Source organism: Ursus arctos, unplaced genomic scaffold (assembly GCF_023065955.2).
Source record: "Ursus arctos isolate Adak ecotype North America unplaced genomic scaffold, UrsArc2.0 scaffold_26, whole genome shotgun sequence".
NCBI lineage: Eukaryota > Metazoa > Chordata > Mammalia > Carnivora > Ursidae > Ursus > Ursus arctos.
Genome location: NW_026622941.1, coordinates 41,855,758 through 41,877,372, shown reverse-complemented (window position 1 = coordinate 41,877,372; position 21,615 = coordinate 41,855,758). Strand labels below are relative to the sequence as shown.

Sequence of the window (21,615 nt, the reverse complement as noted above, 5' to 3'; positions counted from 1 at the left end):
CCCTATTCAAAGAACAGGTTTATTTTTTAATTTTGCAAAATGTAGTAATAGATGACTAAAAAGTCAAAACGTTCTGTGCAGAATAATTCCAAGTAATTTATGTAGACACTCCACCCCCAAGAAGATGGAATGTAACTCCCCACTCCTTCAGTGTGGGCTTCGTGTAATGACTTCCTTCCAAAGAGCACGATATAGAAAGGGGGAAGAAAGAGTAACATCCCAGGGAGAAACCTGACAAACACTCCTTCGGCCAGGTGATCGAGGTTCCCTCGACCGTGATGTTCATAGCACGGACCCTTCACGGGATGTGATGAGAATGGCGCGTCACCTCTGTGGTCTTCCTCCCGAAAGCCCATGACCCTGGTCTCATCATGAGGAGAACATCAGACAAATCCCAATTGAGGGATATTCTGCAAAATTCCTAATCAGTACTCCTCAAAATTGTCCAGGTCATCAGAAACAAGGAAAATCCGAGAAGTCGTTACATTCAAGAGAAATCTACAAAGGTATGACAACTAAATGTAATGTGGTATCGTGGATGGAATTCTGGACAGAAAAGGGACATTAGGGAAAACCTAAGGAAATGTGAATAAAGTTTAGACTTTAGTAATAATAATGTATTAATATTGGTTCACTCGTAACAAACGTACTACATTCATGTTAACAATAGAGGTCACTGAGTGTGGGGTGTATGGGGACTCTGCACCACCTCCACAACTCTTCTGTAAATCTAGAACTGTTCCAAAAAATAAAGCTGATTTTTTAAAAAGTCAAAAGTTTCAAAAAGCTGTTCAGTGAGAAGTTTCCCTTCTGCCCTTGGTCAGTTGCTCAGTCATCTTCCCGAGCAAACGGCCGTGTTTCTTCCCAGGGAGGTTTCAGTGTAGAGCCTGGCCTCCACAACTGGATGGCTGGCTCTCAATCTTGATCTTCTAGCCCTGTGACCCCAGGCAATTCCTTACCTTCTCTGTGTCCTGTGTCCTCAAAGATAAAATCCTCATAGGATTATTGGGAGTGTTCAGTGTATTAATGTATATAGTAAGCATCTTATAAATGGTTGCTTTTATTACTACAAATAAACATGCAAATGTATTTATGGAGCAAAGGTGTTAAGAAAAAAAATACCCAGGGGCGCCTGGCTGGCTCCGTCGGCGGAGCACGAGACTCTTGGTCCCAGGGTTGTGAGTTTGAGCCCCACCTTGGGTGTGGCGAGTACTTAAAAATAGAATCTTAAAAAACAAAACAAAACAAAACAAAACCCCGAGAAAAAAATTGTAAATAAGGCACACACAAAAGATTACTAAGTGCCTTTTCAAGATATTTTAGCTCACTGCCTAATAACCCCACCTATGGGTCATCTAGGGGAAGTAATTTTGTCTGACCTCCCGTTTACTATTAAGGCCCAGACTCTACATAAAGTTAAGAGGTTAAGCTGTAGAAGATCGAGAAATAGCAAATCATTTTTATCTGGCAGAACAAAAAAGTGATGGTTTTATTGCCAGACAGGAATTCAACTTTTTGGTACCTACCTTTCCAATCTTATTCAAGCATTCTTCTCTCTACTGTCAGGCATGGTTTTTTCCTTTCCGTCCTCCAACCCTTCATTCACTAAGCAGTTACACACACGCGGGCATTCACTATATGTTTGTGTTAGTCAAGTTTATCTTGGTGCAAATTTTACTTTGACAAATAGTAGCATCCCGTACGCACTGTTCCATCCCTTAATTTTTTACGCTTAATATATCTTGAAGATAGCTTCATATCAGAACATAAAGAGCGTCCTTAATCTTGTTTTTCCACTGTATAGAATATATCATATGGTCGTACGGTAATCACACCCATAATCAACTTAGCTAGGTGACACTTAGGTTGTTTTCACTCTTACGATCTCAAACGATGCCGTATGAATAACGTCCTAAGGAGGTTAGAGTAGAATTATTTGTACAGAGATGGACGGGAAAGCAGAAGGGCTCTAGAGGGCTAAGGAGCCTTAGGGAAGGACCTGATCACCTGCTCCCAGCCTGGCCTCACCCATCTTCCCCTAATTAATTCTGTGCCCACCTAGCCTCCTCCTCCTGCCTCCTCCTCTCCATCCTGAGCTCCTGGTATCTCCAGACAGGAAGGGCCAGGCTTTGATTCTCTCGAGGCCTGGGCTCTAGCCTGTACCATCTGGGAGATGAGGGTGCCTTGAAAAGGCGGATCTTGGGGGCTTGGGGCCTGGGGCTGCTACTGTCCCTGGGCTGTAGCCACTGAGGGCACATACTCAGCACACCCTGACGGCTCTGGTAGGGGATGAGGACCCGGGAGCCAGGGACTACCTGGGGGGGCTGGGGTACTGGGGGAGGGGGCGGGGCAGTACCTAGCAGCTCTGGCACGGACTTGCTTCGGGTCCCCAGTGCCGGCGGCCGGTCCGGGCACAGGGAGTGGCAGGCCGTGGCGAGGAAGGGACTGGCCAGGCTGGTCGTGATGGTCACAAGGTGGTCCAGGACACCCCCCTCCTGAGGAGACGGGGCAAAGGGGAGGCTCAAGGTGGCCTGTAGTCTCTCTAGGAGAGATGGGGTGGCCTGGGCCTGGGCCTGAGCCACGAGCCCAGGCAAGGCTGGCCACTCGGGCTGGTAATGCTGGCTCAGCTGCTCTATCCGGGGGCGCTGCAGCAGCTTCCGGATCCTTCGCACGGTGTCGAAGCTGTCGGTCAGCAGCGCCCACTCTAGGGCCGTCTTGCCCCGAATAGGATCCACCGAGGTCAGGTCAGCACCTGGGAGGGGGCGCAGGAGTGACACGGGATGGGATGGGGATTAGTAACTTCCAGAAGGGCAGATTCTTGAGCAGCAGGACTGATGGGGGTCAGATTAAAAACCACAGAGTCCCATCCTGTTGCAGCTGGGATCTGGGAGCCGTCAGAGGCTACAGCCTCAGCCAGTACCAGCTGCAGATCCCAACAGCCTGTTTAAGACTAAAGGGACGCTTGGGTGGCTCAGTCAGCTAAGTGTCGGCCTTCGGCTCAGGTCATGATCCCGGAGTCCTGGGATCGAGTCCTGCATCAGGCTCCTTGCTCAGCGGGGAGCCTGCTTCTCTCTCTGCCTGCAGCTCCCCCTGCTTGTGTTCTCCATCTCTCTCTCTCTCCCCCAAATAAATAGATAAAATCCTTAAAAAAAAAAAAAAAAAAAGACTAAAGAAGAAAACGGAAAGTCCAGAGAGTGGAAAAGACTTCAGAGAGACCTGGTGGGGGGGGGGGGTGTCTCCAAACCAGGAGCAGAATAGGGACCTCCTGAGCCAAGGAAGGAGTGGTAGGCACGTTGCCCAGGATGGGGGAGGCCTGAGAAGCACCTGCTGGGCAGGTGGAGGGGGTCCTGCTGGCCCCCACTCCTCATTCTTTTCGTCAACACCACACCCCTCTAATCTGGGCTGGGGGAATAGCAGTCACTTTGGGATAAAGGGAGGTTGCAGAGTTTTCTCCCTTCTCACCCCAAACACAGTCAGATGGAAAAGGGAAAGGAAGAGGGTGACCAACAGATGGCAACCCCACCTCAGGGAAGAGTGAAGGCCCAAGACTTCATGAGCAGTATGGACTTCACCCCAGAACAACCTACGCGGCCACATGCCTCAACTACATATCATCGTGTCCCTGGAATCCTGGCTTGTCAGAGACGGAAGTCATCCCATAGAAAGCCAATATCCTCATTATACAGGTAAGGCCCAGAGAGGGAAGTCATCCGCCCAGGGTCACTCCGCTAGTGGCCGAGCCAGGACTAGAACCCAAGAGTCCGGTTCCAGACATCAGCCTTTTTTGTTTTTCTAGCTGATCTAGGTTATCCTCCCAAGCTTTCTTTCCTGAGACCAACATTCACAGTGTAAACAGAGGTATCAATAGTTGGGTTTTGTTGATTGTGAGAAGCTCAAGGACACTCCCCTCCTCCAGGAAGCTGGCCTAGATTGATCCTCCATCTCCACCTCTTTTCTCCCTGCAACTATACAGCTGACTTAGTGTCAGGCTGGAAGCCTTGGGGAGGGACTGGAGGTCGCAAGTCCCGGTCCAGACCCACGCACCTGCCATGAGGAGGGCAGCCACGCATTCCGAACGGTCCCGCACGGCAGCCTTCATCAGTGCTGTTAGCCCCCGCTGGTCTCGGCGCTCCAGGTCCAGGCCCGGGTAGTAGTTGAGCAGGAGACTCACCAGAGGCACGTGGCCTGCAGGGCACCAAGGACGGAGGTTAGCTTTCCCCAAAAGAGGGTGAAGAAGCCCCAAACCCACCCTCCACCAAACACGACAGTGTCTGTCGTGGGAGAAAATTATACAAAAAGTACGGGATTGACCCGTCTAAAGTGGGGGAAACTGGTGGAAGGTAAGGTCAACAGTCTCTCACCTGCTTGGGCAGCCAGCATGAGGGCTGTGTCCCCTTCTTTATCCTGCTGGTTCACATCGAGGAAAGGGCAGCGGCTGAGCAGAGCCACGACACTCTCGAAGCCGCGGTAGCACGCGACCATGAGACCTGTCTGGGGGAGGGACAGCTCAGCCCCTGCACTTCTTCCCAGGATCTCCGTGCAGCCCCTGTGCCCTCTAAAACCCACGTCTATCCCAGAGACGCCCCAGCCTCTGTTTACACCCGCCCTCACCCCTCCCTTCCTCCCAAGGATCCAGGCATTGGACGAATGTCCTGCGGCGGGGACACAGCATTGCTCTAGGTGCCCTGGGAAACACCTGGGGTAGCTCACCCTCCCGTTGCCATCCACCTGGATGGCCTCTTCGGGGGAGACCCCACCATCCAACGTGGCTTGGAGCTGGACAGGGTCATTGCGGACACAGGCCCAGTACAAGGCCCCCAGCCTACAGCCTGGGGCAGGCGTCTCCTGGCTGGTGGGGCAGGACGATGCCTCAGACATGTCCAGCCCTCCCCTGTGCAACCGCGGCTCTTCCTCTTCCATCCGGGGGGCAAGAAGGACCGTCCCTCCGCCTCACGCAGCTGGCATCTACAACACAGAATGGAGGGGAACAGTGTCTCCCTGTATCCCAGGGAAGGGTCCCAGCACCCCACCCACCTTAAGAGAAGACAAGCTGTGGGCAGGAGCCCTAAGAGGGCAGAAGTGGTTCGCTGTGAGGATCCCAGTAAGGGTCAAGGAGAGGGGCGGGGTCTTCTCTTTCCCACGGGACCTTACCCGAGTGTGGAGGCTTCCTAGGAGGCGGTCATTGCCGGGGCCCACAGCATCCCCCAGACCCCTGGGAGCACACTCGCGGACTCTCCGGGGCTGCCCGAGGTGGACTCTCTCCTCAGGAAGCAAAGCAGGTAACAGATGGCTGGACTTAGGGAAAGAGCTGCTGCAAACACCCCGGGGCTGAGCTGGATCAAGCTGGGTCAGTAGCGGACAGGGGGCCGGGAGGGGCGGGTGCTCTCCTGTCCCCGAGATTGGGACTCGCCCGAGAGCCCGCCCCGAGTGGGCGGGGCCCAATCCCGACGGCTCCTCCCCCGCAGAGGCGGCTCTGGGGGAAGACCCCGCCCCCCGGCAACGCGCTCACCTTCCGCCTCCTGCATCAGAAGCACCCCTTTCGGAGGTGGGAGGGGCGTGAGGGGTCCCCATCTGGCCGCGAAAGCTGGAGGTCTCTTTCCCTTCCGTGGAGCCTGGGTGGTGGAAGGACAGGGTGAGAGTGCAGACATCTCGCTGAGTAGGGGCTGGGACTAGGGGAGGTGGGGCTCCGGGTCACCTGGACCTTTTTTTTTTTTTTTGAGGTTCTGGGGAAATTAAAACATAAAGAATTGCCTAATTAGGAGGATAGAAATGATGTTATAGCAGTTTCATGGACTAGTTTTGGTATGGTAAATTAAGTATGGAATATTTAGATTGCATTAAAATTACAATAAATGAGTTACATTATTTACAATTATTTATTAATAATTATAAAACCATCCTTTAAATTAAATTAACACTAAATATTAAATTTAATGAATCAGTTTTGGACTTCAGATGTAGAAAACAGCCAACTGTGTTCTGTTTATATCACTCCCACCATCGGCGTGTATGAGATCTTTTTTTATTTTACTTTATTTGGTTTATCTCTTTCATCCCTAATCCCCACAGCCCGTTTTTCTCCTCTTTCCCTTTACCAATTGGCACTTGTATATTCTCGAAAATGTACGTTGCGTTAAAAAAGGTAGTGTTGGTTTATGTATGTCTTTCTTTTAGTTTCCGATGTAGAGTTCAGTGATTCATCCCTTACAAATAACACCCAGTGCTCATTACATCAAGTGCCCTCCTTAATGTCCATCACCCAGTTACCCCAACCTCCCACCCACCTCCCCTCCAGCAACCCTCAGTTTGTTCCCTAGAGTTAAGAGTGTCTTATGGTTTGTCTCCCTCTCTGATTTCGTCTTATTTTATTTTTACCTTCCTTCCTCTGTGTGGTTTATGTATGCTTTAACCAGCACCCTAGAATCGTGTGACAGGGCTCCTTCTGTTTTTCTCACTCCACGCTGGTTTGGAGACCGCCCCTTGTTGCTTTCTGTGCAGTGTGTCTGTTGGGAGGATCTTTGGTTGTAAGTAACCAAAAGCTGACCTCAGGACTGTGGTGGCTGCCAGCATCAATCCCAAACTCCTTGCAGTGTTCCTTCGGGACTCCAGAAGCTGGGGGGGCGCCTGGGTGGCGCAGTCATTGAGCGTCTGCCTTTGGCTCAGAGCGTGATCCCAGGGTCCTGGGATCGAGCCCCGCGTCCGGCTCCCTGCTCCGCTGGGAGCCTGCGTCTTCCTCTCCCACTCCCCCTGCTTGTGTTCCCTCTCTAGCTGGCTGTCTCTCTCTGTCTAATAAATAAATAAAATCTTAAAAAAAAAAAAAAAAGAACTACAGAGGCTGGAAAACCAAAACGACACTTCCTCGATTCCCTTGCGCTAGGAATCTGTGATTTAGGTTCTGCTCTTGTGCAAGTCATAAATTTGGAACACAGCTAAATACCATGGGACATCTGTTTCGCTGTCACAGATCAGGACAGATGCAGTGGGGCTCTGGTGAGCAGCTTCCTGATTCATCAGCTTCCCCTAGTAGTGACTGTTGCTTCCCGATCGCAGGCAGAGGTCATGTGCTTCTCAAAGCTGGGAGTTGTTTCTGAACCTACAACCTGTTTCTCCATTCTTTAAGTCTAAACTAGCCAGATCTATTTCTGTTGCCTGCTGTTGAACCCTAACTGCCACAAGTGGCTTAACCAAATAGGGGTTTACTCTTCACACAAGATTAGGAAGTTCAGGGCTAAGCTGTTGGTGTTGATATAAACTGATGATGGCAGGGTCTTCTCGGGGAGTCTCTCGACTTTTCCTCGTGGCCACAAGGTGGCTACTGTACCTCTAGCCATCACAGTACAATGCACGCTATGCCATTCTGTGCAGCACCGAGAAGAAATCTACTAGATTATGTGTTAGACACCACTGATTAGATGACACAATCCCTATCTCTGACCCCCTTCTCTCTAGTCACGTTTTAGTTAGGTGTGACCGTGTAACACAGCTTTGGCTAGTGAAACGGAAGCAGCAGTCTCATGGGTGAGCCTCCTGGAAAAATCTTTGCTCTCTTGATAAAAGATACGGGGCAGAGCTTTTTACCTCTTTCTTTCTGCCCCTTCCTCCTGCTGCATAAAGTTCCAGGGTGTGCGTCCATCAGATTTTCCTTCCCAATTCCTCCAGTGTTGCACGCCTAGCTGCCTCCAACCTCCTGCCACTACAAATAAGGCTGCAGGGATCATCCCTGTACACGTCTAGCAGACCTGCGACAGAGTGGCTCTGAGATGGCTAGGTCAGAGGGCACATACATGCTTACTGACCAGGTACTGTCAGATTGCTCTCTCTTTGGCAGTGTGTCCACCAGCAGTGCATGAAAGCCTCCCTACATCCTTGGCCACGCCTGTAATTATTCAGCCTTCTAATTTTTGTCACACTGATCATACAGAACTATAAGGTAATATCGCTATTTTGCACTGGATTTTTTCTGATTATCAACCAGGTCAGCATCTTTCTGAATACCCGGTAGCCCTTCTTGTGTCCCCTCCTGCAAACTGCCTCTTCCCAGCCTTTGTCCGATGTTCTGTTCTGTTGTTTTCCTGTCTTTTTCTTATTGCTTTTTCAGGAATTCCTTTTAATATTCTAGATAATAAACCCATTGTCAAGTGGGTTTTAGATGTTGCAACTGTACTATGTACATTTCTGTTAGTTTTATCTGTGGTGAGCTTCACTGAAAGAAATCCTGAATTTTGGGCACCTGGGTGGCTCGGTCGGTTAAGCGTCTGTCTTTGGCTCAGGTCATGATCCCTGGGCCCCCCAGGATGGAGCCTGGCAGCCCTGGGCTTCTTGCTCAACGGGGAGCCTGCTTCTCCCTCTGCTCCTCCCCCTGCTCCTGCTTCTTCCCTCTCTCTCTCAAATAAATAAATAGTCTTTTAAAAGAAAAAATCCTGAATTTTGATGTGGTTAAATTCATCAAAATTTCTCCTTATGCTTTGTGCCTCTGAGTCTTGTTTAAGAAGAACTTCCCCCACCAAGATCACGAAGATCTTCATTTCTTTTATTAATCTTGCTGTTTTATTTTTAGTAATTAAGTCTTTAACTATTAACATGTGACATTTACTCATATATAGTATGAAGAAGGGCTCTGTTATGGGCTGCATTGTGTCCTCCTAAAATTCATAAGTTAAAACCCTAACCCTCAGTGTAACTATATTTGGAGATGGGGCCTTTGTGGACATACTTAAAATTAAATGAGGTCGGTATGCCTGGGTGGTTAAGCCAGGTTAAGCCTCTGCCTTCAGCTGGGGTCATGATCCCAGGATCGTAGGATCAAGTCCTGCATCAGGCTCCTTGCTTGGTGGGGATCCTGCTTCTTCCTCTGCCCCTCCCCTGGCTCGTGCTCGCTCACACACTCTCTCTCTCTGACAAATAACTAAATAAAATCTTAAAAAAGAAAATTAGGGGCGGGGCGCCTGGGTGGCACAGTCGTTAAGCGTCTGCCTTCGGCTCAGGGCGTGATCCCAGCATTATGGGATCGAGCCCCACATCAGGCTCCTCCCCTGGGAGCCTGCTTCTTCCTCTCCCACTCCCCCTGCTTGTGTTCCCTCTCTCGCTGGCTGTCTCTCTCTGTCAAATAAATAAATAAAATCTAAAAAAAAAAAAAGAAAAAGAAAATTAGGGACACCTGGGTGGTTCAGCGATTGAGCATCTGCCTTCGGCTCAGGTCACAAACCCAGGGTCCTGGGATCGAGCCCGCGTCAGGCTCCCTTCTCGGCGGGGAGTCTGCTTTTCCCTTTCTCTCTCCCTCTGCCTTTCCTCTTGCTCGCGCTCAATCTCTCTCTCTCTCTCTCTCAAACAAATAAATAAATAAAAATAAAAATAAATAAAAAATAAAAATAAAAATAAAAATAAATTAAATGAGGTCATGGAGTGGGGCCCCAATCCCACAGGACTGCTGTTCTTTCAAGAAGAGGAAGAGACACCAGCGCTCCCTCCAGCTCTCTCTCCCCCCCAACCCCAAGCCTATGGGAGCGCAGTAGAATGGCCAAGTGAGGACACAGTGAGAAGTCCGCCATTTACAAGCCAAGGAGAGAGTCCTCACCACACACCAACCCTGCTGGCACCTTGACCTTGGACTTCCAGCCTCCAGAACTGTGAGCAAATACATTTCTGTTGTTTAAACCATCCAGTCTGTGGTATTTGCTATGGCAGCTCAAGCAGACTAATGTAAGATCCAACCTCATCTATATATAACTTGACAGAAACTTGGGGTTCTCGTTAATGTTTCCTGTTGTGTTTGAGTTGTCTGAGACCATCTTATTGGACTGTTCTGCCGACGTTGATTGTGTTACTCCGAGTCTGTGGTCTGTCTGACCACCCGACAGCGTGTTCTCCATATCGGATTTTCTTTTTCAAAACTGATTTTTATTCTTCCATATAAAATGGCACACAAGTTTGTTTACCTTTAAAGCTTGTCTTTTTTTCTTGCTGCCTTTATTTATTTATTTTTTAAGATTTTACTTATTTATTTGACAGAGAGAGAGAGTGCACGTGCGAGCACAAACCGGGGCGGGGGGGCGGACAGAAGAAGAGGGAGAAGCAGGCTCCCCACTGAACAGGGAGCCCCATGCGGGGCTCAATCCCAGGACCCTAAGATCATGACTGGAGCTGAAGGCAGATGCCCAGCTGACTGAGCCACCCAGGCGCCCTTCTTGCTGCCTTTAAAATCTTCTCTTTGTGGTGTTCTAAGTTTCTTTCTTTATTTCTTTCTTTCCTTCTTTCTTTCTTTCTTTCTTCCTCTTTCTTTCTTTTTTAAGATTTTATTTATTTATTTGACAGAGAGAGAGAGAGAGAGAGACAGCAAGAGAGGGAACACAAGCAGGGGGAGTGGGAAAGGGAGAAGCAGGCTCCCTGCTGAGCAGGGATCCTGATGTAGGGCTCGATCCCAGGACCCTGGGATCATGACCTGAGCCAAAGGCAGATGCTTAATGACTGAGCCACCCAGGCGTCCTGGTTTTACTCTTTAAAAATAAAGAAATAGGGGCGCTTGGGTGGCACAGCGGTTAAGCATCTGCCTTTGGCTCAGGGCGTGATCCCGGCGTTATGGGATTGAGCCCCACATCAGGCTCGTCTGCTATGAGCCTGCTTCTCCCTCTCCCACTCCCCCTGCTTGTGTTCCCTCTCTCGCTGGCTGTCTCTATCTCTGTTGAATAAATAAATAAAATCTTTAAGAAAAAAAAAAACCTAATAGTAATATGGGGAAAAGACATGGTAATTAATTCATAGAAGAAATACGAATGGCTAATAAACATATGAAAAGATGCTTAATCTCACAAGTAAACAGGAAAAGGCAAATTAAAACAATAATGAAATGTTGCTTTTGGCCCATCAGCTTAGCAAAAATTAAACATTAATAATATTAAGTGCTTGCACTGTTGGGGAAATGTAAATTAGTGAAGTATTTTTGGAAAGCATTTTGACAGTATCTATCAAAATAACAAATGTACATACACATGAACCCAAAAATTCTGCTTTTAGAAACCTTTCCCAAAGCACTACTTGCGTATGTGAACAAAGATATATTGTATATACTTTGCAGCATCGTTGGTAATTGTAAAAAAGAAATTTAGAGATGACTTAAATGTCTGTCAATAGAGGAAGGGCTTAAAAAAAATATGCACGTGAGATTATGCCTCCATTAAAAAGTGATAAGATAGATCCATATGGACTGCTTGGAAAATATCTCTGAGACATCTTGTTAATTGAAGAGAATAAAGCCATATATATACATACATACACATAGATAGACATATATATACGAAGTGTGTGCGTGTGTGCGCTTGGCTAACTTCCATGCATGTAAACGCACAGAAAGGCCTGGAACAGTAGCTGTCAACATTGGCTGCACCATGTAATCACTTAATCGCTTTAAAAAAAAAATAGTAGCGGGGCGCCTAGGTGGCTCAGTGGGTTAAGCATCTGACCCCTGTCAGCTCAGGTCATGATCTCATGGGGCGCTCAGTGGGGAGTCAGCTTGGGATTCCCCCCCCCCCGCCCCTCCTCCCACTTGCTTGTGCGTGTGAGTGCACGTGCACTCTCTCTCTCTCTCTCTCTCAAGTAAATAAATCTTTAAAACAAAACAAACAAAATAATAGGGGCATCTGGCTGGCTCAGTCGGTTGAGCGGCTGACTCTTGGTTTCCACTCGGGTCAGGATCTCAGGGTCCTGGGATCGAGTCCTGAAGTCCAGCTCCACACTCAGCAGGGAGTCTGCTTGTGGATTCTCTCTCCCTCTCCCTTTGCCCCTTGCCCATCTCCCTCTCTCTCTCAAATCCATCAATCCATCTTCTTTAAAAATAATAAAACAAAACAAACAAAAACAGTCGGGGCGCCAGGCCGGCTCCGTCGGTAGCGTGCGGGACTCTTGATCTCAGGGTTGTGAGTTGGAGCTCCACACTGGGGGTAGCGATTACTTAAAAAAATAAATAAAATTTAAAAATTTAAATAATAAAAAAAAAAATCTCCCCATGTGGTTTTAATGTGTACCCAAGTCTGAGGACTTTTGTAAAGAGTGACCGGTATTAAAGCCTTGCCAGTAGTTAATCTAATGGAGAACAGGAGTGAGGTGAAAGGGGATCTTCATGTTCTGCTTTCTCAAGTTGTCTGCTGTTTGAATCTTCCAAGATCATTACTAATTCATAACAAAAGGGAAAAAAAGAATCAAAAAGATTTCTTCCTCCCCAGCCCCTCACATATATCTCACATCTCGCCCAACATGGGGCTCGAACTCATGACCCCTGCTCTACCGACTCAGCCAGCCAGGCGCCCAACCTCTTGTCAGCGTACCTCTGAACTTCACTCACTCATTCATTCATTGGTTCAATAACCATGAACTGAAACCTGCCTTGTGTCAGGCACATACTCTGACTCTTCGCATGAGTTATCCTTATGCTGTTCTTGGCTGTCTCCCTCACCTCGGTCACCTTCGTCTCCTGCATCAAGCACAGGGTTGGCCACTCAGGGAATGCGAAGTTCCCGGACAGTTTCTCCTCCGGCCTCAAGAGCCCCTCCCCCCGCCAGTACCATTCAGCAAGGACTGTAGAGGGATAGGAGACTTTAGTCTGTGCCCCAAGGACCTCTGACTAGGTCCAAGGGAATTTCACATTTTGCTTTTCAAATGATCTTCCTCCGAGCCTAGACCACCCGCAGCCTCCGCAAGGGTCCTGTTCTGCAAGGCCACTCTCAGCCAGCAGGTGGCAGCCCTGGGCAGGAATTGGGAGAGCATCCCCACCGAGTGGAGGCTACACAGCAGAGGGTCCTGGGGTTGGATGCAGGGGCAAGGTCTTGGCAGGGCAGGTGCACAGGAGGAGGGTAATGGGGTCCATTTTTGGTCCTGAAGCATGATAGACAGGGGAATTATTTTTGTTATCAGCTTTAGTCAACCTGGTTGGGTACCCAGGTGGTTTGTAAGGTTTCTTCAATCTTCTGCCTGCAGCAGTGCTCGGTTCCCCAGTGCCCTGTCCAAGCCTCTGTTCTCAGGCAGACTGTATGCTGGCCCCTTCCCACCCCACCCCCCTTGTCTAGTTTCCCAGGCTGGGTCTTGACTCCCTGTTTATGTCTTTGCTGATAGGGATGACTGTGCTAGAGGGGACTGGAGGTTGCTAGTTAATGTGTAAAATAATGGAAGACATCCTGGGCGTTATGGGTACATTTCAGTCGGGGCCTTCTAGAATCGCAGTGTGGCTGTCCTAACGATTAATAGTGAGGGTTATCCTCCTTTTGATCTCTTAGCTGCTGGGCTCTGATGGGAGTGCACCAGAATGCTCTTTTCTTGCCCACTCCAATTTCCCTTCAATCTCGATCTCTTCACTGCCTTCTGTCTGTCTTCTGTCTGCCTGACTTCTCTTCTCCATCTTTTCAGTTCTGATCTTTCTCATCTCACTGTCTGGATCTTTCCACCTCTTTATCCCTCTAACAATCTCTCTTAAGCCCTGATAACATACATTGTCTGGAGCACCAGCTCGATGCTCGCTGTCTCCTTATCTTGTCTCTGACCGTCACGCCATGTCTCCAGCCATCTAATGCTTTGGGCTGGGGTTTGCAGGAGTCTCGACTTGTGGAATTCAATCAGAAGGGAAGGGGGAGATTTGGGGAAAGTGCAGTGACAAATCTACAGAGGAAGAGCTTGGCAAACTCTTGAGTCAAGCTGGGAGCAGAGGCCAATCACTGCTAGGGAACCAAATGTACTGTCATCTCGATCTCTGCCTTTCTTCCAGGATCTTTTTCCAGCACAAGCCCCCGACTCCCACCCCACAGGCCTGGTGGCAGGTACAGCTGGGGCCGGCAGTCAGTGGGGAAATGGCCCACCCCTGCCTAAGGACTAGACATGGGATGGGACCCGGCACGGTGGGATGGAGAATGGCGGAGGTGACCTCTGACCCCAGCTCTGGCCCCTTCTGGGGGTCCCCTGTGACCTGCCATAGGTCATGCCCCCTCCTCCCCTACCATGATCTACATCACAAAACCCACAGCTCGTAAGTCAATGCCAGCCAGGGAAGTCTGGGATTGATTGAGGGCCCCCTCTGACCAGTTCACCCCCACTGGACTCTGGCCCCTAGGATGGAGGTGGGGATGAGGGTCATGGGTGAAGTTCAGACAGGGGGGGTCCTGACTGCCACTACAACATACCTGTTGCACTCTTAGTGGATTTGTTGGGGGGAAGGGCCCAAGCACAGGAGTTCAAGGTTCTCACTGACCAGCCCCTCTCGATGGCTCAGCTCAGGGCCATGCTCAGGGAGCAGTGGCCATGGCCTAGTAGGCATTCAGGGACAGTGTCCTCATGATTCAGGCATCCTATAAAGCAAAGAGATTCTTGTCACCCACCAAGAGGGCAGTCCAGTAGGTCCTAGGTAAGTACTCCCCACCCACCCCACCCCACCCCGCCGCAAATCTTAGTTACACTGAGCAACTCAGAGCCAGGGCTCCCCACCTGGGGTTCCATAGTCCAAGGCCCAATACATTTATATTTCTCCTGGTGCATTTCTTGTTGTTAGTTTCCATCCATCCACTTTTCCATTCTGGAGATACCACGAAAGAACTTCCTCTCCTTGGAATATTTCAAACTTTTTTGACTATCACCCACAGTAAAATATATCTTCCTCTGGCCCAGGACACAAGAACATCCACAGAAGTAAAAGGAAAAGTTTTACCAACATTGTGATACACGTGACATTCTCTATTCCATTCCACTTTGTTGTAAGGGAAAGGAAGTTTTAAAAATGATTCTACAGACACCTAAGGGGCTAGCACTTACAGTTTATAATAACCTCTTGTATTTGGACACCTTCACAAGTCATAAAGTCAGTTTTATAAAGAGAAAAATCCATATTGTCTTCATAAAAGCCAGTGAGAAGGTAAGGCAGGGTTTTTCGTCGATCTATTTTATAGATGAGGCAATGCAGACTGTGAGCAGTTAATCGACCTGCTAGAGATCCCCCAACTGGTGAGTGGCTGAGATGGGACTCCAAGCAGGTCTTCCGTGTGCTGGTGTGCGGGCCCCCCATGCCCCAAAGCTTCTCTCCCTCCCTCTCCTCCCCAACCCTCCCAACTGACACCATTGTCTCTTTCCAGTTTGAAGGCCATCCCCTTCCATGAACATGAGGGACAGAGCAGCTGAGTAATTCTGTTTTCTTGTCATCTGTTAACACTGCACCATCTGCCAGTTCTCCTCTTCTGGAGAGGCCGGAGTGGGGGAGGCGGCTGCTTTCCTGGAGTCTAGACCTCCAGCCCCCCACCCCCTCCCCAAGGAACTCAGGATACCCACAGAAAGCTAATTTTTCTGCTCAGTCCCCACAGCAGTGGGCTAGACTTACAGGGATGTGTAAGGGAGTGGAATGGGGTGTGAGGAAGGACTTTCTGATGTCATAGGGATAAAACAATAGGATCCACCCCTCCCCCAGGGTCAGGGTCCCGTCTTGTCTTCGGGCCTCCACACCTCCACCGTGGTGACCTGAGGCTTCCGAGCGGCAAGGCTGAGCTGATCCCGGGCTAATCCCGGGCCGCAGGAGCCCTGCAAGCCGCTCTGGGTGAGAGCAGAGCAAGTCCACCTTACAGGGAGCCCCAGAAGATTTATGGGGCCTCGGGTGTGGCTAGCTGTTACTCAGCTTCTGACTTTTTAATTCCCCAGTCTCCTCACCCACCCCGCCTCCTCCCCAAGAGGGCCTTTGTGCAGGACAATGAGGAATCTATAAATTCCGGGGGACAGGGATGTGGGGGAGGGGAGCAGTGGTCATTTCAGCCCAGCATAGACAGCAAGGGGTGGCCTCCACAGACCTGCCGCATCTCACCAGATCTGCACTAGAGCCCCAAGAAAAGGTGGGCCGAGCCTTACCACTGCCTTTTACAGATGAAGAAACTGAGGCTCAGAGGCAGAGGGTGTCTCCAGTCTCTTCTTCATTTCCTCCATCTTTCGCGCATGTATTTATTCTCCCTCTCTTACCCTTCCCCTGGCCTTTCCCTCACTCAGGCATTCATTCCACAAACACCTGTATTCACTCAACAGATACCCACTGAGTACCAACTCCGTGCCAGGCCGCATGCAGAGAACAACTAGAAGACCCGGTCCACCCTGGAGGGGCACACAGCAGGGGACTGACTCAAGAGGAGCCAAAGGATGGCTCTGACCCCAGCTTTTCAGGCCAGCAGCCTGCACCCTTTCCCTACTGCCTTCCCTCAGCAGCCCTCTGCGGCTGAAGAAGCACTTTCACGAGCATTTTTAAATGTAATCCCAGGGCCGGCTCTGGCAGTTAGGTGTTCCATAAGCCCTCCCCTGCATTTCGCTAATGTGGCCCCATGCGGGTTGCCCAGGATCGCCCTCCGGGGGGTGGCAGCATACTGCACCCAGGCCCTTGCCCCTGAACCACAGCTGCACCCCTGAGTGCTGTGGGGACCAGAGCAGGAGCACGCGCCATGGCCCTCTGCTTCCTCTCCTACCCACCTGCCCACACTAGCCCTGTGTCCTCCACCCACGTCCCCCATGCTGATCCTTCCCTGGCGCTCTGTCCTCCTGATCTGTTCCACCTTCCTGCACTAGGCTCACCTGTGTATTTACTCAATTCACCCATCTGCTGTACAATGATCATCAAGTCAGTGCTTACGACGCGTGCAGGTGTTTGCTGAATGACCACGCATTCTTGTGTGCGTCCTGGTATGTCTCTGCTCGTAAACCCAGGCGATGAGTATCTACTTTGTTGCACAAATTAAATTAGCGAAGCCATGTAAAGCACTCAGAATAATGCCTGGGGGGCACCTGGGTGGCACAGCGGTTAAGCCTCTGCCTTCGGCTCAGGGCGTGATCCCGGCCTTGTGGGATCGAGCCCCACATCAGGCTCCTCCGCTATGAGCCTGCTTCTTCCTCTCCCACTCCCCCTGCTTGTGTTCCCTCTCTCGCCGGCTGTCTCTCTCTCTGTCGAATAAATAAATAAAATCTTTAAAAAAAAAAAAAAAAAAGAATAATGCCTGGCACACGGTAAATGCTCAGTGAAGTCTTGGCTGCTACGTTGATTGATACTGGAAACCACAGGCCTGCCCCTATATGGGGCATTTGGGTGAAACACAGGTGAATACAGGGGTTTGCAGCTGGCTTCTCCCAGGCAGTGGCCCCCTTAGACGTGATCGAATGGATAAGCAGCCAATCCATTCCTTAACTGCATGAAGTACGTTGAGCACCTCCTAGGTTTGCCTAGGCACCGTGCTAGCAGAGAACGAGAAAGACACCTGCATTCCTCAAGTTGGCATTCTGGTGAGTGAAACAGAACAGAAACCAAGTGAATAGAAACAATAATTACGGAAAGATGTTAAGTCCTGAAGAAATAGACATGGTTAAGTGACACAGTAGATCAGGCAATTGGGTGGGGGGCTGCTGTAGTATTGTGGTCAGGACTGACGGGGCGGTAACAACCCTGTGAAGGATCTGAGCAGAGTGTTCCAGGCAAAGGCAACAGCAAGACCAAAGCCAGAGGTGGGAAAAACTTGTCAAGTTCAAGGAACAGAAAGACAGCCAGTGTGAGCAGCATCTGGACAGAAGGGAGAATAATCTAGGAGAGGTCAGCATAGGCAGGGGCCAGGATAAGAAATTGGGGTCTTCCTCCAAGGGAAGCCATGCAAAGTTGTTAAACACGGAGTGACATGCTCTGATTCCCCTCCCCCCTTGGTATTTTTAACAATCCCCTGGAAGCTGTGTGAATTGACTGTCAGGGAGCCAGGAGAGCAGGCAGGAGCCTTTGCAGCTGTACAAGGAGGGAAGAGGAGCTTGGACGCTGGAGGGGATGGGGAGCAGGGGCAGATCCAAGATATATCTTAGAGACAGAAGGGACAAACTTTGCTAGTGGATTGGACGACAGGATCAGGATGGGAACAGAATTCAGGAAGAAGGAACCAGGGAAGCTCAACTGATAGACACTGTCCCTGTGCTGAGCCATGAGAGTCCTCCTGCTCTCTTTGGCCCTGTCCCTGAGCCACGGAAGCCAATTCTAGCTATTTGCTCTCCCCTGGTCTACAGTCAGCAACCCTAAACCAGGGGCAGTCCAGACTTGCTCATTCGGGCCCTTTGTGAGAAAAGCTGCCCCTTGCCTTCCCTCCAGAAAGAGCAGCACCTGCCAAGGCCCAAGACTTGGACTTCAGATCCCTTTTAACCCCTCCACCCGGCCCTTGTTTAGGTCGCAACCTGCACAACCGTACAGCTCCCCTCTCCCCCGCCTGGACCACTGGCCCAACCTGAAAATCCTCGGAGTTTTGAGATCTGCAGGCGCTGGGCTTGTTGGGACACGGGCCTGAAAGCACTCAGGGGCCGGGAACGAGAAGGTGGGGCTTGGCCTTTCCTGAGGGAATCTCCCAAGCCCCGTTCCCGGGGGAAGGAAGTCCCCTCCCGGACCGGCGCCCCCGCCCCGCCTCCGCCGGCTAGTTGGCCGCGGAGGCCGCCGCCCCTCCCGCCCGGGAAAGCGCACGCAGCGGGTCTTCCGGCCTCGGGCTACAGGCGGGGGAGGGTCCGAGCCGTAATTGCTGCCATCTGCTCCCTCCCCTACCCCGCGCCCCCGCCTGGGGGAGGGGCCGGGGCGCGCGCCGCACGCCTCTCCGACGCGCGCGCCCGGCGCCCGGGGGCGGGAGCTCGGAGTGCCTCGCGAGCCCCCCGGGGGCCAACTGCTGGGGGGCCCCGAAAGCGCGCCCGCCTCCTCTCTCGGGCAGGGGCTGAGGGGCCCGAGCTGGAGGCACACCGCTTTGCAGGTTTCGGGTTCTGCCCCACGCCGGGTAGGGACCCCCGAAGGCTCCCGGGGGCCGGCCCGCCTCAACTCACGCACGCGACGTCCGCACGGGTCCGTGCCTAACGCCGGCGCTGGGACCTTGACGCATCGATCTCTGTGCGCACGGGATGCGGTGACTGTGGGCGGATGGGGGGGACCCAAGGGGCTCAGGTGCCCAGACATTCCCCCCACCGAGCTGATGGCCCATTCCTCCCCTCAGGTGAGCCCCAGGGATGCCAAGCGGCCCTCAGACACAAGGGGCCGGGCCGAAATTCCTCCCAGTTACTCCTCACTTGCGGGATCTCCAGGACGTTCCTTCGAGCCTCGGAGTCCTCAGAGTTTATTTCCTCGTGCACAAAAACCGGATCCCCAGTACCTACCTCTCAGGTGATTCCACAGAGGGCCAGGTGCTAGTCCTGCGGAGATGGGGGGGGGGGGGGCTGTGCCTGGCCTGGCGGAGCCCCTGGGGCAAGGGGAGTGGGCCCTGTGAAAGGTGTTGGCAGCTGGGAAGCCTGAAGAGGCAGGAAGGGGGGTGGAGTGGGCCAGGGAACAGATCCTGAGAGCAGCCCCACTGGTTTCAAGCCCCCATCTCCAGGGGTGTCTACAACATCAGCCTCAGGAGGTGAGGATGTTGTCTGTGTGACCTCTTTATCCAGCCTTGATGGCAGCTCTGGGGGCCCTGGGGGTGATCACAGGGCAGAGGAGAGTAGTACCCCACTGCCTGGGTTCCGGGACCCGCTTAGGGGAACATACATCTCTCTCTCACACACACACACACACACACACACCCCCACACACACCCAGGGGTCTAAACAGCCTCCCAGGTGCAGAAGCACAGGTGATCCTGAGTGAGGGGAGGCCTCCTTCCTGCCACGAGACCTCACCTTACGTGGCAGAATGCCTGCTGCCTTCCCCTTCCCTTCCTCCAACCTTGCCAACTCTGACAAACCCGTGTTAGCCACAAAGACCAGCTCCAGAGGGGCTCAGATGCCCAGACATTCCCCCCACAGAGCTGATGGCCCATTCCTCCCCGCAGGTGAGCCCCAGGAATGCCAAGCGGCCTACTCCCAGCCCCTGAGAGGCTCTCGCTACAGGGAGGGGATGCGCCATGAGCCATTTTGGAATCACAGGATCTATCAGACAACCCAGGGTACTGCTTTTGGGAGAGGTCAGGATGATGCCACAGAGTCAGTAGCTTCTGGGGTGGGGCTTGAAGGAGCAACAGAAGTTCACCAGGGGCCGAAGAGATGCGGTGTTCCAGGCCGAAGAAAGAGGATGCACAAAGCCTTGGGGGTGTGAAAGTCTGGGATGTGTCTGGGGAAGAGTGAGAAGTTTCATGCGCTTGGACCAAGAGTGCTGGAGGGGAGGAGTTGACAAGGAGAGGAGGGATGGGGTCGAAGGGTGGCTGAAATGACATACACCCTAGGCCCAGAGATTTAGACTTGGGTTTGTTGTAGCAAGTGGAAGTGTCTGCACTGAGAGAGACAGACAGGAACATAAATGGCTAGAAGGAGCGAAGCTGACAGGAAGTGAGATAAAAAGGTCAGTGCCAGCCCAGTGATAAAAAGGCCATTCACTCATCCAGTGGGGACTATGGTGCACACGTAAGCCGCGGGGGCCCCTTATGAAGGCCACAGTCGTTACTCAGCTCCAGCCAGTTACCATCATGCTGGCATGGGAGCTTCGTGTTGTCAGGTATTTTCAAGAAAAATCAGAAATGTCGATTCTTATGTGTTGTCTCCAGGTTTTTAAATGTTGACAACTTTTTTTTTTTAGCTCTAAAATGGTGTGTGTGTCCAAAACACACGTAACACGAATATCTGTGCAACTGCTGCAGGGTTGCTGGGAATCTACTGGAAGTTTTGTCAGGAGAGAAGTGATCTGAATCCCGGGCTTGGGTGTTCGGATGCGCACTCGGGGGCAGTATGGAGGAATGGCCTGGTAAGTGGGACAGTTGCAAGTGTCTGGACCAAAGGGGCCGAGGCCTGAACAAAGGCGGCTGACCTGAAGAGGAGGGAAGGCTCCCAGACACAGTGTAGGGGTCTTCAGGGATTAGCCCTTCCTGGGGGGGGGTTAAGAGTTTAAGTCTCCTATCCCTTTGTCCCCTTTAAGAGATTGCAAAAACATCATCTAGTGGGGGTGGGGGGAGGCCTATTCGGAGTGGGATGCCCCTGAAAATCCCCAAGGTTGCACCGTGGCAGGCCACCCCGAACGACTGGGTAAGACATTCCAAACAGCCTGAAGAGGGAGGGGCTGTGTTGGGGGAGGGGCTCAGGAATCCGCCTGGCCTTCAGGAAGACCCCAGCCAGCCCTAATGGGAACCACACGTGGGGTGAGCTGGAATCCCGGATTGCCTGTGACGTTTGGCTTTGGAATTGGACACTTGGCTCAGGTCACTCCTGACCCGCTGAAGTCTGAGGCCTCCCAGCCCAGCTCCCCTCCTAATTGCTGCCAGACACATTCTGCCCTGTACCCAGCTCTGGGGCCAGCCTGGGTCCCCCATCTCTTGCTAGGAGAGCACCTAAGCTCTGAGGGAGTCGGGGTTTTCAGACAAGAATTCTACAAGGCTTGATGCTCTCAGAATAGCAGAACAAGAAGTCTCCTCCAGTATCTCCGAAGACAGGACCCCCCCGAACTTCACACTGCTCCTAGAGGACTGAGCAGCTTCTGGCTTTGCAGAAACTGGCGCCCTCAGCCTCTGTCCTTCCACGACACTGTGTGTGGGGTGCTCTGTGGCTCGGACAGTCTGGGCCGCCTCCATACCCTGCAGGGTTAATTTCCTGTAGGACCTCAGGCACTAGGAGCAGGGAGCAGTCCAAAGGGCAGGGGAAGAACCCCATGAGCAG

The 21,615-nt window shown here is 51.6% G+C and overlaps 1 protein-coding gene and 2 long non-coding RNA genes across 3 annotated transcripts; 1 reads left to right on the top strand and 2 right to left on the bottom strand.

Moving 5' to 3' along the window:
* Positions 1 to 1,271: 1,271 nt before the first annotated feature.
* On the bottom strand, positions 1,272 to 4,798 carry ANKRD33 (ankyrin repeat domain 33). Its single transcript, XM_057303252.1, has 4 exons — positions 4,711 to 4,798; positions 4,362 to 4,487; positions 4,045 to 4,185; positions 1,272 to 2,752 (listed from the first exon to the last, which is right to left on the bottom strand). Exons 2-4 carry the CDS (start codon positions 4,480 to 4,482, stop codon positions 2,043 to 2,045), a joined length of 972 nt encoding a protein of 323 aa, XP_057159235.1. The 5' UTR covers positions 4,483 to 4,487; positions 4,711 to 4,798; the 3' UTR covers positions 1,272 to 2,042.
* A 50-nt stretch (positions 4,799 to 4,848) lies between these two features.
* LOC130541860 (uncharacterized) lies at positions 4,849 to 16,844 on the bottom strand. The gene is made up of 4 exons (XR_008955929.1): positions 16,570 to 16,844; positions 14,160 to 14,324; positions 5,152 to 5,612; positions 4,849 to 4,965 (listed from the first exon to the last, which is right to left on the bottom strand). It is a non-coding gene; the product is annotated as an uncharacterized LOC130541860 (long non-coding RNA).
* Positions 16,845 to 18,644: 1,800 nt separating this feature from the next.
* LOC130541857 (uncharacterized) lies at positions 18,645 to 20,854 on the top strand. The gene is made up of 3 exons (XR_008955924.1): positions 18,645 to 18,886; positions 18,990 to 19,156; positions 20,546 to 20,854. It is a non-coding gene; the product is annotated as an uncharacterized LOC130541857 (long non-coding RNA).
* The last annotated feature ends 761 nt before the right edge of the window (positions 20,855 to 21,615 follow it).

Coding starts and splice junctions, on each gene's coding strand:
- ANKRD33 (XM_057303252.1), bottom strand. CDS start 4,482: ATGGTCGCGTGCTACCGCGGCTTCGAGAGTGTCGTGGCTCTGCTCAGC. Junction 4,186..4,361: donor CATGCTGGCTGCCCAAGCAG/GTGAGAGACTGT, acceptor GGTGCCCTGCAG/GCCACGTGCCTCTGGTGAGT. Junction 2,753..4,044: donor GGCTGCCCTCCTCATGGCAG/GTGCGTGGGTCT, acceptor GCCCCCTCCCAG/GTGCTGACCTGACCTCGGTG.